We start from the raw sequence: 18,578 nt of genomic DNA on the forward strand, positions 1-18,578 counted from the left end.
AGGCCCTACGTGTGGTCCGTTTCACGGGAACAACACTCGAAGTAGCTTAGGTAAAGAGAGTCTTACTTGTGGGTCGTTTCTCGGGAGGTAGGTTGGTTTTAAGTGCCGTAACTTAACACTGAGTAACGAGGACGATTCACACTGTATTCGGAACAGTTGTGATCTTTTCTAAGATTAGATAATTACATAAGTTGTTGCTTAAGTATGGTTAGCCGGTAAGGTCAATGTTGAAGAACGTGGTATGTTTCTAGTTCTGGGTCTGCTGACTTAGATCGCACGGTATTAGGTTTCTGCTGAGCTCGCTGTCAGTCAGTCGGTCATTCTTAGAAGTGGGTTATTAGGTCTTGGCACTAGGTGCTAACATTCTCCCTCACCGTATTAAAGACGACTTATTCTGCCTTGACATCAGGAACTAATTCCTGTCGCACTGGCCCCATCACAATCCATCCAAGCGCGGTATTTTTGAGTAGTGGCTGTCCTTCTCCCAAAAATACCTGTTGTGGCCTCATAAGCTGGGGGATGAATTCGGCGCTGCGTAAACTCAGGATCGGCTAGGCGCAACTGAGGTGAAAAATTTATTGGCGCTTGAATAGGGTGGGATGGTTGATTGGGCATTATTTTCAGGAGTATAACTTGATTTGTTTTTTGAAATCAGTGGTTAATTATGATAGGGTCACCACAGTCTTTTTTCGTGATATTTTAGTCCGATGATGACTCCGATTGTAGTCTCAGTGTGTCAGCCATCCTGAAAGGTCCGGCTGGTTCATGTATTGCCACTTGGGCGGTTGGTAAAAGAACGGTGGGCTTATCTGTAAGCAGGGCTGTGGCTGAACACACCTCTCGTTATGAACTGGATCGAATTGGAGGTCATTCTGATCACGAATATATCTACTTTATAGGAAGATGTCTCCTTCACTGCGTTGCACACTTGTGACCAAAATTATAATATCCTCTGCAAGTGGATCAAAATGGCATCTAGTAATTACCACATGTTTGGAATACTCATCGAAAGATGTCCTCCGATTTTCAGATTTATTTTTGTGCTTCTATGATTTTTTCCCCAATCATTTTTCTATGATTTTTTTACCACCGTGTCCGTCTGTTTATCATACCGTGTTTTTATTTTGGATTTAAGTGAAAACTCAAAATAATTTCTATTGAATTTATTAAGTTAGTTAAACAATATTATCTTCAATTAACTAGGAGTTTTTAATCTCAAATTTTTCACAAAGTCATGGCGATTTCCTACTTTTGTTTTGGACTTTGGTTCAGGGGAGCCCAAAGGTTATGAACCAGGTAAAATAATGCATGGATATTTTTTGCTGACGGCCTGTGATTAAAAATAATTCTTTGTGAAACTTTACAGGGAAATTCATAAGAATTTTGTCACTTGAGCGCATTACGGTATACTAATGTTCTTTAAAGGCTATTTCAAAAAATGAATGACATATGTACCATCATTTATTTGGTCCCATTGATCCCATTCCATTGTCCATTAGACTTTTCACATAGAAGTGATTTTAAAATTACTCAAAATAAACGTGGGTAAAATTCGTTTAAAATTTGAGTACAAGCCTTTTTCTGTGGCTGTAAGATAGATAGGATAGTTCGTTGTACATATTTTTATATGTACAAGGATTCAACCCAATGTTAATAAAATTTTAAAGAAAGATGATGTTGGAAGTGATCGTTCCAACAAGAAAAAGTAATAAAGAAGCCTTGAGGACTGACGCACTGAAGAGGGTCGTACAGCAAGTCGGTGTTTAATGTGTTGACCAAGCTGATAAGTTGTAGAAAAAAAATCACGTCTTGTCCTTGAAAAGATTTTAGAAAACAGGTTTTTATTTAAATGTCATATATTGACTAACAAAGATTCAAAATGAAGAGATATTGTTGGAAGTAATGTGGTTTCCGCAATAAACCATAGATTAAGGGCAGTTCCCATAAAAGTTGTAACTTAAAAATATGTATTTTTTATATTAATTTTTATAGATATGTTGTAGACAATAATATGAACATTAAGGAAAATTACTTTTTAGGTATTAAATTTTATACAATTTCTAAAAAAATCATTTTTCAGTCAAAATGGGGATCTTAATAATAAATATTAATTCTTAGTTGCGATTTTTTATTAGAGATTTTATAAATTACTTATTTGACAATATGTAAGATTGTCGAGACTTTTTTACAAAAAGTTTGTTTTTATCTTTCTGAGTTTAAGTTTAAAAATAACCGAAATATATTCATAATAGAGCTTGAAAAAATTTGGACAACAAAATATTTCAACCAAGTCCGAAAAAAATAAAATAAAATCACTTAAATTTTCGAAATTTTCAAAAATTTTCAAAAATCAATGTCATTATTTTCTTTTATAAAATATCGGAAATATCAGAAATTAAATTACTCAACAAGAAAGGAAAGAAAAACTTCGGGCGGAGCCGAAGTTTATATTACCCTTGCAGTTGTGCCATTTCCGATCATTCAGTATATGGCGGCTATTGGATATAGTTGGCCGATCCTTATAAAATAACATAAAAAACACCAAAAGTTATGGCATTTCCGATCAATCAGTTATATGGCAGCTATCCCGGCCGTTCCGACTTATGTACTACCTGCATGAAAAAGAAGGATGTGTGCAAAGTTTCAACTCGATAGCTCTAAAACTGAGAGACTAGTTTGCGTAGAAACCGACTCACCAAAATTATAATACCCTCTGCAAGGTATAATGACATAGGAATTTTTATACCCTTGCAGAGGGTATTATAATTTTGGTCAAAAGTGTGCAACGCAGTGAAGGAGACATCTCCGACCCTATAAAGTATATATATTCCTTGATCAGGATCACCTCCTGAGTCGATATGAGCATGTCCCGTCTGTCCGTCTGTCCGTCTGTCTGTCGGTTTCTACGCAAACTAGTCTCTCAGTTTTAGAGCTATCGAGTTGAAACTTTGCACACAGCCTTCTTTTCGTTGCAGGTAGCACATAAGTCGGAACGGCCGGGATCGGTCGACTATATCCTATAGCTGCCATATAACTGAATGATCGGAGATTGCCATAACTTCGTTGTTTTTTAAGATAGAGGGTTGGGACTTTCCACACATGTTATATTTGACCAACATATCTTATGTAACAAAATTTCATAAGGATCGGCCGACTATATCCTATAGCTGTCATACAACTTTGGACTTTGGTGTTTTTTAAGTTAGAAAGATGGGACTTGGTACAGATTCTATTTTGGACAAATGAATCTGATTTGCCAAATTTCATAAGGATCGGCCGACTATATACGATCTTCTATATATCTAATAATATAAGATGCGTGCGCCACCTAGCGGACTGCGACTGAACTGCAAGGGTATATCAACTTCGGCTCTGCCCGAAGTTAGCTTTCCTTTCTTGTTTTTTTATATTTTAGAGTGGCAAAAGAACATCTTTTTGAGGTTTTTTGAGACAGTTTCGTATTTTTTCTGCTGACGATAAGTTTTTCCTTACCATATGCGCAAGAAAGACTGCTTATCAGCGAATCAAAATCTGTCAATATAATTACTTAAATATGTCAATATAAATATTTTAAAAATATGTCAAGATAAATATCAATAAATATGAAAGCTGTCAGATTCTATATTGGTCTAATTTAAAATGATACTAGCACTGTGGTTGAACAAATTTGGCTTATTAATTGCTTATTTCACTATTTAATGGTACTGTATAATATAAATTGAATAACTATGTTATTTATTAAAAATTTTATATAAATTTTCAATTAAGCTATTTTATCGAAAAGGGAAAATAATTTATTGAAGGGCACTGTTTGAATTATTTTTCAAACTTAACCCTAATTTTTTTTTAGGTAAAAAATGTTTGTGACTATTTTAGATACGAAACATGTTACATGCGAGTTATGTCAATGCCACCTTTTATAGACTCTCTTCTCAACAGGAGTTTGGTATCATTTTCAATATCTATTGGAGAAATTCCCGCGCTTCGGTCATTTAAATATGGGGCTTCTTCCTCCACGATTTTTTCCAGAAGCGCGTCCCCTGAGCTATTCAAACCTTAAAAAAGTAGACATTTTTAATCAAAATAAAAAATTGAGAACAAACTTTTGCACACCACCTCTGCCAACTAGAGGTCCATTGTTAATAGATTCAGTGGAGCAGCAATCGACAGTAGAAACATCCGTGGGCGAATTTTTTTTGTAAGGCAACGGCCTTTCTAGCATGACGAGTAGTTAGAACACCCGTTTCAACATCTCTTTCAAGACGATGACCTGTATTTCAGATTATTGCTTCCAGACTATTCAACATATTATTTAAATTATTACCAGATCGCGATCGAGTAAGCTGACGTTGAACATAATCCTCAAGGTCTTCTTCCTCTTTTCTACTTATAAGGACAGTTCAAAATTAATAAAAATAATCCCAATCCGAAAGAAAAAAGGCCAGTGCATGTTACTTCGTTCCACCAAACAGCACTTGAACCTAAATTAATTATTATTCGTAAGTATTATTTTTAAGAATTTGGCTTTAAAGTTACTTACTAAAAACGGTCCATGACATAGTTTCATCTGGAATTATGCCAGCTCCACATAAGAAAACTCCAAAAACGATAAAAACAATGCCAATATGAAGCATTCCGATACTAGTTACCACCTGTTATGAAAATTATAATTTAGAATTGGTAATCAAGAAAATACTTGCTTAAAAAATGATTGACTTTCAGACTCATTAAGTTAAGTTAAGATGATAGGCAGTAGAATAGGTTTGGTTGTGGTTAGAACCTGTTAAAAAGTGTCAAGATTATTATGAATAGACAGCTCTTCACTACGTTAGCCACGTTATTCTGTAAACTTCTTAAGCTAAAATAGGAATTTAGTAAAATAGGGACTTTATAAAGATTTTATTTTGTGCATAATAATCCAATCTAACAAATTTCAAAGGATCGGCCGATCCTATAGCTGCCATTAACTGAATAATGTGAATAATTACACAACTTTGCTTTTTTTAAGATAGAAGGTGGAATTTTTTTAAATTTTCATCACATGGAATTCATTTTATAATAAAATTCTCTAAGAGAATTACAGCCGATACGCTGAGAGGTATATTAACTTCGTCTCCGTCCGAAGTCAGCTTTTCTTTTTGATGGTGGCTGTTTAAATTTTTTTTTTAATTTTGTGTTATCAAACAAATTTTTTTAAATATAGACAAAAAAGGTTTTATCTTGAAAGAAACTTCAAAAATATTTGTTGGGACTTGCGCCAGCATAAAATATTTTAATTATCAATAATTAGTTCTCTCAGTGTAACTAGCCCCCGCGGTCCACTAAGTGCTCTTTATCAGCAGTTCCATCGTTTTTGATTCTACCAGATTCGCCTGCGCTTTGTTGTGCTTTGTACCGCATTCCGCTTTGAGAGTTACGCACTTGTATTTTGAAACTGAGCTTTGGTAGAGTTTCAGCGCCCCAAGCTCTTAGTTATGCACTTGTATTTTGAAGTTGATATTGACCGGGCGCTACCTTGTTTTGTTGAGCGGAATTAATTCCAAATAAACATTGAAATCGGACAGTGAACCCATGGCTAATTAATTAAAGCTATAAAAAGCTTTGGCTGGCGTTACAATATTATATAGCTCAAAAGTTTATTATCTTTTACTTTGTTTTTGTTTACAACATTTCTTTCAAATGAAATTCTTCTTGAGTTATCGAAGAGTAGGAAGCCATATGGACTACGCAGCTTTAAGGTCATAAAAATGCATTTGAAGCAGTTTTGATAACACAGGCCAACAGCAAAAAATCTCCACGCATAATTTCACCTGCTCCATAAACTTTAAGCTCCCCTGAACCAACGTCCAGAACTAACATAGGTACATCACCCACAGTTTTCCGCAGTACATACACCTAGGAGAAGAAATTGATCTCATTTTTACCATATATTGAATTATGTAGGCCGTGTAATGGCGATGACCATCATTGTTTCTAGTACATATCATTTTCGAAATGTATGTGTACCAACTAAAATTAAAGAATGGTATCTAGCAGTTACCATATCTTCGGAACACGGAGTTGAAATCTCCGATTTTCTACATTAATTTTTGGTCTTCTATGATTTATACCCAAACATTTTCCTATGAAAGATTTTTATTTTCCTATTGAAAGCAGAAGATCATACCAGGTTTTAATTTTAAATTTAAGGGAAACTTTAAAAAATTTTATTTCGCTTAGAGCTGTTGCACATCGTAAAGCTATATTTGTATCCCGCCTCATGCCGGATGCCACGGTGGATGATGTCACGGGTCACCTCTTAAACCATCTTAAGGGAAGCTCCTAATGAATTAGCGGTATTTAAGTTTTAATTTTAAACATAAGTGTAGCATATCCTCTATCAAAATTGCAATTCAGAATCCTACTTTGAAAAAGCACTTGATCTGTCAGCCTGGCCTGAGCACAGTATTATTCATGAATTTTTAGCCAAAGACCCTCTAAATCCCAACTATGCCGATTCAGCTCCAAAAAACTGAGTAATAACGTATTTTTTTGCTGCTATCAAAACGTTCGAAGTATTCTGGGTAAATTGGTCCAATGTTTACTAAGAGTGCTTCTTTTGATTTTGATGCTATTGCACTTACTGAAATCTGGCTTAATTCCTCTATCTGTGATTAAGAAACTTTTGTTCCAAAGTACACTGTGTTTTGAATGGATAGGCCATCTTTTCGGTGGTGGTGTCCTCATTGCAGTTAATAATATAATACTCAGCTGAACTAATCTCTTTCCCGAATCAGTTTGGAATTGAGTTTATCGCTGTAAAAATAGCTGTTGGCCCGTCTTATATTTTCATGACCTGTTTCCTATATACCTCCATCGGTTGAGACTATTAAGTTCGTTTTATCATTAGTCAATGACTCTGATTTTTTCCTAATTATGGGTGATTTCAACATTCCCAAAATTTCCTGGATCCCGTGTGAAGATGACAATTCCTTGCATGCCAGTTGTCACAACGGCTTGAAATTGCTCTTTTCCAAATTAACCCCATCCTTAACATACTTAGCAGATCTCTAGACCTCATTTTCTCTAATATGATATCCTCTGTGACTGTAAATAGGTCTTCACCACTACCGCTTCCTGAGAACGTACACCATCCTACACTATTTGTTTCGGTGTTAATTGAGGGTCTTTAGTATTCATGCTAACTATAAGGCTCAGTATCGTACTAAATGTTTCCGAAAAACGGATTACAATGCTCTTCGCAATCATTTAGCTGGAATGGTCTGGGAATATTTTTCATCTTTTAACTCTATTGATGCTGCTACTGATTTTTTTTATGATGTAATCCACAACGCGTTTGGACAAATTTGTTGCTGTAGTTTCATCGTCTTCATCAACGAAACCGGCTTGGTTTAATAAACACCTTTCTCGTCTTAAGAACAGGAAATCTAGAGCTTACAAAATGTTTCTTAGGTCTGGATCTTTATTTCATCAGACAAACTTTCTTACATTCGCAACCAGTTTATTATTCTTAATAATCAACTTTATAAGCGTTACATCGGGAATTGTGAGGCAAACTTCCGAAATGATCCGAGCTCCTGATATTCGTTTGTCATATAAAACGTAAATACAGTCGTTTTCCTCCTTCCCTAACTGATTTTTCAGAACAAGGTATTGCTAATCTCTTTGCTTCTTTTTTCAATCAACCTATTCGTCCGATTATATGATTTAAATTCTACATACCCTTAGAAAAATTCCGAACATAAACAATTTCTACTTGCCAAAATTTCATCATTTTTGATGTTTCTAATGTTTTTTTAACCTTGGTTATATAATTTTCTGCTGGTCCCCATAATGTTCCGAGCTGTATTCTCAGGTACGGCTCCGATATCCTATGCTATCCTCTTACTACCCCATTGAACTTATCTTTGAAACTTTTATGCCTTCCCAAAGAGATGGAATGAAGCTTTTATTATTTCATTTTATAAGAAAGGTTATAAAATACTAATAGAAAACTACCGCGGAATGCTAAACTTTCGGCCATTCCCAAGCTGCTGGAGAAACTGGTTACATCGCAACTGCAACATCATTGCAAAAGCATAATTTCTCCCACCCAGCATGGTTTTGTCAAGCATTGCTCTACAAACAACCAATCTATTGGAATTCACTTCGATCGTCCATAGGGGTTATCTTAAACGAATGCAAACCGAATTTGTTTACACCGATTTTAGCAAAGCTTTCGATTTTGTTAATTATTTGTCTTCCTTCTCCGGAAACTTTATCTTATGGGTTTTCCTCCTAATATCATACTGTGGATGACTTCATATCTATCGAATCGTACGCAGGGGGTTTTTGTTCAAGAACATCACATCTCATGTTATAAAAGTTACATCTGGTGTTCCGCAAGGCAGTCACTTAGGACTTGTTCTGCTTATTCTCTTTGTTAACGACTTACCTAATGTCGTGAGCTATGCTACTACACTTATGTAGGCTGATGATGTCAAGCTCTGTTTTCTTTCTCTGACCACTTCCTTCATAGACATCTGCAATTTGACCTTGATGAAGTATTCTTATGGTGCTCTAATAATCTCCTCTCACTAAATTGCTCAAAGTGCAAGGTTATGGCGTTTATTGAAGCATGCCTCATGTTATCTCGTACTCACTTGGGAATCAATTTTAGATCAGGTTTGCTTTAATGAATGATCTTGGAGTTCTTTTCGATCACAAGCTGTAGTTTAATGAATATATTTCTGTAACAGTTAATAAAGCCAGAGGAGTACTTGCTTTTATCAAGCGCTGGTCAAAAGAGTTTGATGATCCTTCACCACTAAAACGACCGATCCTGAAATACTGATCATGCGTTTGGAGTCCGCAGTATATGGTTCATCAAAGAAGTATTGAATCAGTGAAAAAGCAGTTTCTTTTATTTTCCTTAAAATATTTAAACTGGGACTCAGATGGTCTTCTTCCACCATATCGTTGTCGGCTAAAGTTATTAGAGCTACCACCATTGCAGGTACGTCGTACTTATGCTGGGGCCATGCTCCTTCAGAAAATCATTCTTGGTCAAGTTGATTCGATCTTTTACTGGAAAAGATACTTTTGTCTGTTCCAAACAGGTCAACCAGCCCGTCCGACCCCTTACCACTTTGCAGATCTAATTTTGCTTATCATGATCCTTTTTGGCGTTATCTGTAAAAATTATAACCTATTGTCACATTTATTTTCACCTGAATTATCCCTAGATGTTATAAAATATAAATTGATTGTTTTTTTCCAACGTTCCTTAATGGATTTGCCAATGTAGTCACTTATCGCCACTTCATGGAACTCGTCAGATTTTGGATGGTTGACACGCTGTTAGCGACAAAAACTTTAAACCAGGCAGGCTCACCTCCAATCCAGGATAACACAACTGAAGAGTCGCACCAACACAAATGCTTCCTTTGTAAGCGCCTAGTCTGTGAACCTCTGCCATCATTCTCGCCAACAACTCAACTCCAGCCTAACTTCGGCAGAGTTAACGCTTAAGAAGAGGCGATACTCGAGATTTCGTTGGGCTTGACTGAAGCTCCGGCAGATCTCCTGCCACTCGGTGTAAAAACCCTGAGGTAAGCTTTCATCCCAAGAAAGATGCTCTCGGCACAGCTTCTGCAGGAATATTTTTGCTTTAGTAACAACTGGACCAACAAGGCCCAGCGGATCGTATGACCGCGCTATCGATGATAGGACAGAACGTTGAGACGGCTTTCAAAGTGGACTGAAGAGCAGAAAAGGAAAGCAGCAGCTGATCACTGGAAGGATCCCAAGCCAATCCTAACGTTTTCGTTAAGTTGCTGCCGTCATCAAAAGTTAGATAAGACTCCCGATCCTCTTTAGGTACGCCGTCCAACTCGCTAGGGATATTGGAGCACCATTTTCGCAGCTGAAATTCGCCCTTGGACAGAAGCGCTGAAATCTGCCCTAAAATGCCAACAACCTCCTCCTTGGAGCTGTCACGACGTAAAAATCTCCAAGCAAGATTTCCGATCCCACTGGAAAGTCTTCCACCTTCCACCAGGACGCAGGCTTTGTTTCCATATGTAACAGTGTCCAATTTATATGTTTCTAGCTCCTCCAGAGGGAAATCTCGCCACAGAATGCACTGCAAAAAGCTGTCAGACGACGCCATCCTCACACAACGGTACATCTTACCAGTCAGCGCTAGCGGATGCGAACGAAACCTCAGCAGGATGTGAAAATGCTTAGGTTTGGATGATCCCTAAGTTTCATCGTGGTGCTGTCCTTCTTAAGCACACAGCGAAGTGGCAGAAAATATTTGCAACCTCGATGAAACTCCGGCGGAACCAGGGACTCCTTTATAAAGGCCGAATACTGAGCGCGCAGTTCGGGCTGATGAGAAAGTTTCCTCTCCAACGACTGGAAACGACGTAGAGCCTGTGAGTACGAATCACCCAATAAACCGGAGTTCCTTTGACGCCTTCACAATCGTGCAGGCTTCCACTTCCCAGAACTGTCGAAGGAGTTGATCGAGCCGCTCATCTAAAGGGCCCTTTGGACAGATCAGTCCCAAGCGCTCAGCAGCCATGAGAACCTTGTCATTGTCGGGACCGCCTCAACAAACAACCCAACCGAGCCGAGATATTTGGATTGAGGGAAAACGAGGAGACAAATAAATTTGCCCGACACAAAGCAGCTCGTAAAATAATTCAGCTCCAATTAGCTCGCTGAGGCTGGTGAAAATGAGGATCTGCTAGCTTTACATTGGCGGGAATTTTCCAAGAGCTGACGTCCGATGCAAAATTGGGCTGAAGGTCAGTGATGTTGGAAGCTAATCACAATTTACTTGCGCCGAGTAGTCAGAACAATGGGATTGCAACCTGACTTGCACAGAAAACCCATCTGTAGAGAACCCTGCGTCATCTATACCAGATACAGACACTGGGGACCTTTCTTCCGCAGCTGCAGCAGTTTCGCCAGCCTTGAAGTGACTAGATGCACCTGCGAGCCAAGAATGGAGCAGCGCTCGGCAGAGAAGTAGATCTCCGTAGCGGTTCCTAACCAGAATATTGGCAGTGGCTAGCAACACCACATCACCAAATCGACCCTTAGCGACGAGAGCATTGACGGGGGTCGACGCTAAACGAGAAACAGCGTAGATAGATGCGGAAGCCTTGGGAGAGGGGTGTTAGCCTTGAGCTGGAGCGATTACTGGCTTAACTGGCGATTATCTCATAAACTTGAGCTTGAATAATAAGCCTGCTATTACTAAACCTTTTGTTTTGCAGTTCCAATGCGACGTCATAATTTTTGTCCGTGAGCTCCAGCGATCGAACAGTCTCCAAGGCAGATTCACGAAGGCAGGACCGCAACCGCTGAAGCTTCTCAACCGACTTATAAATGTGTCTTGTGTCCCCCATGGTCGAGAACAGTGACCGTAATTCAAGCCACTCCGGTAAACTTCCGGCCACTTCAAGCGGTAAAGCCTGAAAAGTTCTGCCAAACAATGCATCGAAATTGGTGGTCAGCGTCAAACTCGCCGGCAACAAACTGGAGCGCCTCAGGAGATTTCCTGATCCAGGATGAAGCGTGCCTTCCTCGCCGCATCGTTGAAGTTGATGCGCAGATCGCTCATAAGCTCTTCAATATCCATCAGGGACAGCTCCTTGAGTGGGCTCTTGAAATCCGCAAGGAAATGTCTCCACTGATTTCAAGGAGGATAACAATCCTTGAAGATCCTCAAAAAAGGACAACTAAACTTTGACTCAGGAATACTTTCCTTCCAGGATAGGCACAATCGAAAAACGGATTCATTTTTGCAACAAAAAATTTATTTTAGTTTGATTATTTATTGTCAACCCACTGTGAAACTTCTATATAACGGGGTAATATATGTATGAGCGATTGTAGCACTCTGCAAATAGCGTATGTATGTGTGTCAACAGATGCTAATATGTCGCGCACAAATCACAAACCGAATACTGTTTTTTAATTGTTTATGTTTATATATTTAAGCCGCGCAGGCTCTGCTTCCGTTTCCGTTTTTCAACGAAAAATAATTTAACAAATTTTTTCCTAAGCACAATGAACCAAACGTTGCCTTTAATAAAAACAACCACAGTTCGATTGAAAGATGTTGATACAATTTATTTAATTGTTCTGGCGTTTCTACAAATGATATATTTACATATGTGACTGAGTAGGGTTGGCGACCGAAATAGAATGATGACGCGGGAGCGCGGCTCAACGCTTGATGCTGCGGAGCGACCGAGAGATCCCGCGAGAGAGCGAGATAAACGATAGCGATCAAATGCACTAGAGCGGGCGACGAGAATAGAGCGGGAGACGCGAACATAAATACAAAGAAAGTGACGTCACGAGTTCAATAAATTATTGCCGGCCAAACTTCTTTCCGGCGGCTGCTTAACCCGACAAACAAAAATTTAGTCTAGGTGGTTAAACATTATTTTTGTCAATTAAATCGGATTTTTTCATCTCATATTTTCAAAAGTCACGGGAACAATAGATACGTTTTGAACATAGAAAAAGTTTTAAAGCATAAACCAAAAAAATCGATCATCCCCATTATCGCTTGGAAGGATTCATCGTCGCTCCCGTACTTGAAAAATAGAGCTACATTGAGATCTATTGGAAAAATATGTAAACAAATTATAAATATGTCGGAGATAAAATAGATTTAATTCAAATAATATTTACTGATTAATTATAAGTTAAGTGTATGATCCAAAAGGAAATAAATGAGCATTGAAAATGAAGAGAGAACGAAGAGAGAGAAGCTTATTAGAATAAGAGCGCGGTAGGGAAAGAGAGTAAAGCCCTGCTGAGCGTGGCGCAATGATGGAAAGAAGGAAGAGGAAAGGTCATAAGAAAGAATATCGTTGCGACTCGCTGCGCGTGTAAAATAGAAAAATGACTGAGAAAAACGAACAACATTTCCCGACATCAGAAGTGGGATCACCGCCCCTAAAAGATAAGTCGGAAGATAGCTGGTGCAGACTATTAGAATCGCAAAATAGAGTGATAACCGAACTATTAAAAGCAACGCCGCCGCATCCGCGATGTTACCGATATTCAGCCCCGAAGCTGCAGAAGCCGACGCGGCAGCATGGTGCAAAACGGCGGATATGATTTTAAGTGAACATCCACGAGAAGGTGCATCCTTGGTGATGACGCTCAGCAAATCGCTACTCGGTAGTGCATCGCAGTGGCTTTCGCAAATTTGTTTTCCCGGAATGAGCTGGTCGCAATTCCGAGAATTGTTCATGGAACGCTACGAAGGCAACGAGACGCCGGCAGCAGTGTTGCTCAACATGCTCAAGGGATGTCCCAATGCAAATGAATGCCTCTCGCTATATCCTATAGCTATATGAAGGAGATCGCAATATCCCTAGTCTTGGCTCATGCATCCCAAATTGACCCCAGACTGCAGCGTGTAGCGTTCACCTCAAACATAAAAACACGTGCTGAACTGCAACAACAACTTAAGGCGCATACGTTCAGCAGAAATTTAGAATTTTCTGGATCAGAGGGACCCGAGAGGAAGAGATTCAAAATGCAGACGCCGATTAGAGGCCTAATTGCGGAAAACTTGGACATAAGGCAATGGAGTGTCGCAAGAGGAGAACAGAAGAACGAAACGAGACTAGACAAGGCGAAAGCAACAACAGAACTACGATGGTACGAGAGAGATCAACAATAACTTGCTTCAAGTGTGGCGGCGTTGGACATATCGCTTCAGTGTGCACGAGAGGAACAGCAACAGCGAGCCGAAGCAGCAACGAAAGGAGAGTAGACATGTGCGCAGTACATCAGCCAAATGGGACTGCAATTCAATTTGGTGAGAAGTTTCCATTTTTCTTTCATTCTGGATCAGAATGCTCTTTGAAAGAAACAATCGGTGCCAAGCTGGCCGGAAAAAGAATCCATAACATGGTTGTTTTGAGAGGCATAGGCGACAATGTTGTCAAGAGCAATATGCAAATTCTGTCCACCATACAAATTTCTGAATTTAATTTTGAATTGTCATTTCACGTAGTAGATAATAAGTGCCTCAAATATGATATGATAATTGGACAAGACATTTTTGAGCTTGGTTTTGGAGTAACTTTAGAAAGAGATAGATTCGATATCTGCAAAACTCAAACCGTATTGTTGTTACAAAATGATAAAAATGTAAACGAGATAAATCATAAAAGTAATGTTAATTTGGAGCTAAGCAATAGTGATAAGTTAAAATTAAACGACATACTGGCCAAATATTCCAAATTTCTCATTGATGGCATTCCAAATAGACGTGTTACTACAGGTTCTTTAGAAATCCGTTTAGTGGATGTAAACAAAACAGTACAGAGACGACCATATCGTCTTAGCGAGAGTGAGAAAGAAATAGTAAGAGAAAAGATTCAGCAAATGCTAGAATGCAACGTAATTAGACCAAGTAGATCCCCTTTCTCTAGTCCAATGTTACTCGTAAAAAAGAAGGACGGCAGTGACAGACTGTGCATAGATTATCGAGAACTCAACGCAATTACTGTGTCAGATAGATACCCCTTGCCATTAATATCAGACCAAATAGATCGCCTGCAAGGCGGTAAATATTTCTCTAGCCTAGACATGGCCAGTGGCTTCTATCAGGTACCAATTCACCCCGATTCGGTTGAGCGAACTGCATTCGTGACACCAGAGGGTCAATATGAATTTTTAGCTATGCCCTTTGGCCTCAAAAACGCTTCGTCAGTCTTTTAACGTGCCATAGTTCGAGCTTTAGGGGATTTGGTTAATAAATATGCTGTAGTCTATATCGATGACGTATTGTTTCTAGTACTATAGAGGAAGCATTTGACAGATTGGAAACAGTTCTAAGCGTATTATCAAAGTCAGGCTTTTCCTTTAATATTAAAAAATGCAAATTTCTGCAAACGGAGATAGAGTACTTAGGTTTTCTTATAAGAGATGGCGAGCTAAAACCCAATCCTTAAAAAATACAAGCACTAACCCAACTTCCCAAACCAGAATCAGTCACACAAACTAGACAGTTTATAGATTTAGCATCTTACTTTAGGAAATTTGTCCCACATTTCTCAGAAGTAATGAAGCCTCTTTATCTGCTAACATCAAAAACAAACGAATTTGAGTGGAGCGAAAAGCATGAGGAAATTCGAAAAAAAATTATTAAGGTGCTAACTAGTGATCCCGTTTTGATCATATTCGATCCAAATTTACCAATAGAGCTGCATACGGATGCTAGCGCCAATGGGTATGGCGCTATGCTATTGCACATGGTAGATGGTCAGCGTCGTGTAGTTGAGTATTACAGTAAATGCACCACAATATCCGAGTCAAAATATCATTCGTATGAACTCGAGACATTGGCGGTGTACAATGCGATTAGAAATTTCCGACATTATTTAAGCGGCGAATTCCAGGTGGAATATAAAAAAGGGAGCCAAATGGCTCACGTTGACTGCTTGTCTAGGAATCCCGTCACCATAGTAGAGTAGGAAAGTTTGAGTAAGGTAGTGGAGGTACGAGTTGACTTGGCAACTATAACCCACAACTGGCTTATATCCGAACAGAAGCGTGATCAAGACATATCGCAAATCATGACCGAGTTAAATAGTGATGAAATGCAGAAAGAAATAGCTCACTGTAAATGAGGAAGAGCGTGTAGATCTGAATAAGGCTAGGAAGGAAGCTAAGGAAGGCATAAGTAAGAATGCTCAGTATGATAAGGCAAGAGTAAATAAAAAGCATGCTCAGGTAGTAAGGCATAAAATTGGCGACCATGTATTGCTGAAAAGCGAAGAGCGGCACCAAACGAAGTTGGATCCAAAGTTTAAGGGACCATTCGAAATTGTACAATTGCTAGATGGTGACCGATATTTGTTAAAACAGAGAGCGTAGTACTCTGATTTGTATGAGAGAAGCCTGCTAAAATTATGATTTGATGATGAGTGAAATGGTAACCAGATGATTGAGCTTAAGCGGAAGAGAGCGTGTACTCTAAGATATGTGAAAGAAAAGAAAGTTATCCTGCTAAGCTAATCTCTGATGGATATCCAAGTGGTTGGGTTTGTACGGAAGAGAGCTTGTACTCTAGAGAATTTGAGAAGTGTTATCCCGTCAAACTAATGCTTGAAGGCACAAGAAGTGCAATTGAATTTGTTTTGAAGTATAAGTAAGCTTTGTAATCATAGGCATAAGATAAGTAATATAAAATATTGACAACGATCTGATAAATAGTTCTGATAAATCTTGTACTATGCAAAGCAACACGAGGACGTGTTACAGTCAGAAAGGCCGTGTCGGAGATAAGATAGATTTAATTCAAATAATATTTACTGATTAATTACACAGGCCGACAATTTCCAACTTTTTTTTCCTCCACGCATAATTTTACCTGCTCCATAACCTTTAGGCTCCCCTGAACCAAAGTCCAGAACAAACATAGGTTTTATCACCCACAGTTTCCGCGGTGCACCTAAGAGAATAAATTGATCAAATTTTACCTTATATTGATTTATGAAGGCCGTGTAATGGCGATGACCATCATTGTTTCTAGTACATATCATTTTTGAAATGTATGTGTACCAACTAAAATTACAAAATGTCATCCAGAAGTTACTATATCTTTGGAATACTCATCCAAAGATGAAATCTCAGATTTTCTACATTAATTTTTGGTCTTTATAATATATGGTACAGACCATTCCTAACATAATACCCTAAAGGAATCGAGCTGGACATATGTCGAATGGCCTTTTCAGTTAAGGCTAGCTGTGAACAAAAACAACATAAGTACAATCAAGTGGTCGGGATCTCCCAAAAAATCCATAACACTGGCAAGGACGAGTCAGTCGGCGATTAAGCCCACCCGACCGGCCAAGCAAGCTAAGCAGAGTCCGGGCGGACCCTATGTAATCTCGGTTTAGTCCGTATAGAGGACTCCAGACACACATACTCAAGAATAAGACGGATGTATGTAAAGTATTTGACCTTTTGACCACCTTTTAATAAAACCAAGCACAACTACTTCTTTATTTACCAATGTGGATATATAGTCAGTAAATTTAATTTTCAAATCTTATAGGGCACCCATATTGTTAACCTGAGTTAATCGTTCCAAGGCGTACCCGTACTGAAAATACGTAGCCTGGTGAGGGAGAGATCGGTAAAATGACATGAGTTTACATTTAGATCCGTTAAGCTTTAGGTCATTTGCTAAATTGCATTTTTGAAATTTATCCAAATCGGAATGAAGTCTAGATTGGGCACAAGTGAATTTACTGAAGGCAAAGCTTAACGTCATCAGCGTACATAAGTGCAAGTGAATCAGTTAATGCAAGGGGAAAATCATTAATGAATAATGCAAAAAAGTAAAGATAAAAAACTGTTTCTATGTTCAAAACGTATCCATTGTAGGTTCAGCTGGTTTAGTAAAGTTTTAAAGAAATTGTAGATAGCCGTGACTTTTAGAAAATATGAGATTAAAAACTCCAATTTAATTGACGAAAATATTGTTTAACCACCTATAATAAATTCAATAAAATTATTTCGTGTTTTTCCTTAAATCCAAAATTAAAACATGTTATAATCTACTGATTTAATAAGAAAATAATAATCTTCCATGGAAAATGTTTGGAAAAAAATCATAGAACACGCAAAAATTAATGTAGAAAATCTGAGATTTCATCTTTGGATGAGTATTCCAAAGATATGGTAACTGCTAGATACCATTTATTCATTTTCGTCGGTACACATACATTCAAAAATGATATGTACTAGAAACAATGATGGTCATCGCCATTTCACGGCCTACATAATTCAATATAAGGTAATATTTGATCAATTTCTTCTCTTAGGTGTACCGCGGAAACTGTGGGTGATAGAACCTATGTTTGTTCTGGACTTTGGTTCAGGGGAGCTTAAAGGTTATGGAGCAGGTGAAATTATGCGTGGAGATTTTTTGCTGTTGGCCTGTGTTATAAGTTAAGTGTATGATCCAAAAGGAAATAAATGAGCATTGAAAATGAAGAGAGAACGAAGAGAGAGAAGCTTATTAGAATAAGAGCGCGGTAGGGAAAGAGACTAAAGCCCTGCTGAGCATGGCGCAATGATGGAAAGAAGGAAGAGGAAAGGAAGGCAATCAAGAACAGCCATCCGAAGTGAACGGTCATAAGAAAGAATATCGTTGCGACTCGCTGCGCGTGTAAAATAGAAAAATGACTGAGAAAAACGACCAACATTTCCCGACAAATTTATTTACATAAATAAACAACTGCCTGTGGACAAAATTAAAAGAAACAAGAAAGACAACTTCGGGCGGAGCCGAAGTTGATATACCCTTGCAGTTCAGTCGCAGTCCGCTAGGTGGCGCCACGCATCTTATATTATTAAATATATAGCGGATCGTATATAGTCGGCCGATCCTTATAAAAATTGGCAGATCGGATTGTTTTTCACAAAATAGAATCTGTACCAAATCCCATCTTTCTAACTTAAAAAACACCAAAGTTATGCCAATTTCGATCGTTCTATGACAGCTATAGGATATAGTCGGCCGATCCTTATGAAATTTT

The 18,578-nt window shown here is 38.3% G+C and overlaps 1 protein-coding gene across 1 annotated transcript in view; it reads right to left on the bottom strand.

Annotated features, from left to right (window-relative positions):
- Positions 1 to 3,297: 3,297 nt before the first annotated feature.
- Positions 3,298 to 18,578, bottom strand: part of LOC26514765 — a 113,916-nt gene continuing 98,635 nt past the window's right edge. The window contains 6 exon segments of the mRNA XM_044716066.1: positions 3,298 to 4,055; positions 4,114 to 4,193; positions 4,195 to 4,270; positions 4,325 to 4,394; positions 4,396 to 4,481; positions 4,541 to 4,652. Of these exon segments, the coding sequence (XP_044572001.1) occupies positions 3,889 to 4,055; positions 4,114 to 4,193; positions 4,195 to 4,270; positions 4,325 to 4,394; positions 4,396 to 4,481; positions 4,541 to 4,652 (591 nt within the window). The 3' untranslated portion in view covers positions 3,298 to 3,888.

Source organism: Drosophila ananassae, chromosome 3R (assembly GCF_017639315.1).
Source record: "Drosophila ananassae strain 14024-0371.13 chromosome 3R, ASM1763931v2, whole genome shotgun sequence".
Classification (NCBI taxonomy): Eukaryota; Metazoa; Arthropoda; class Insecta; order Diptera; family Drosophilidae; genus Drosophila; species Drosophila ananassae.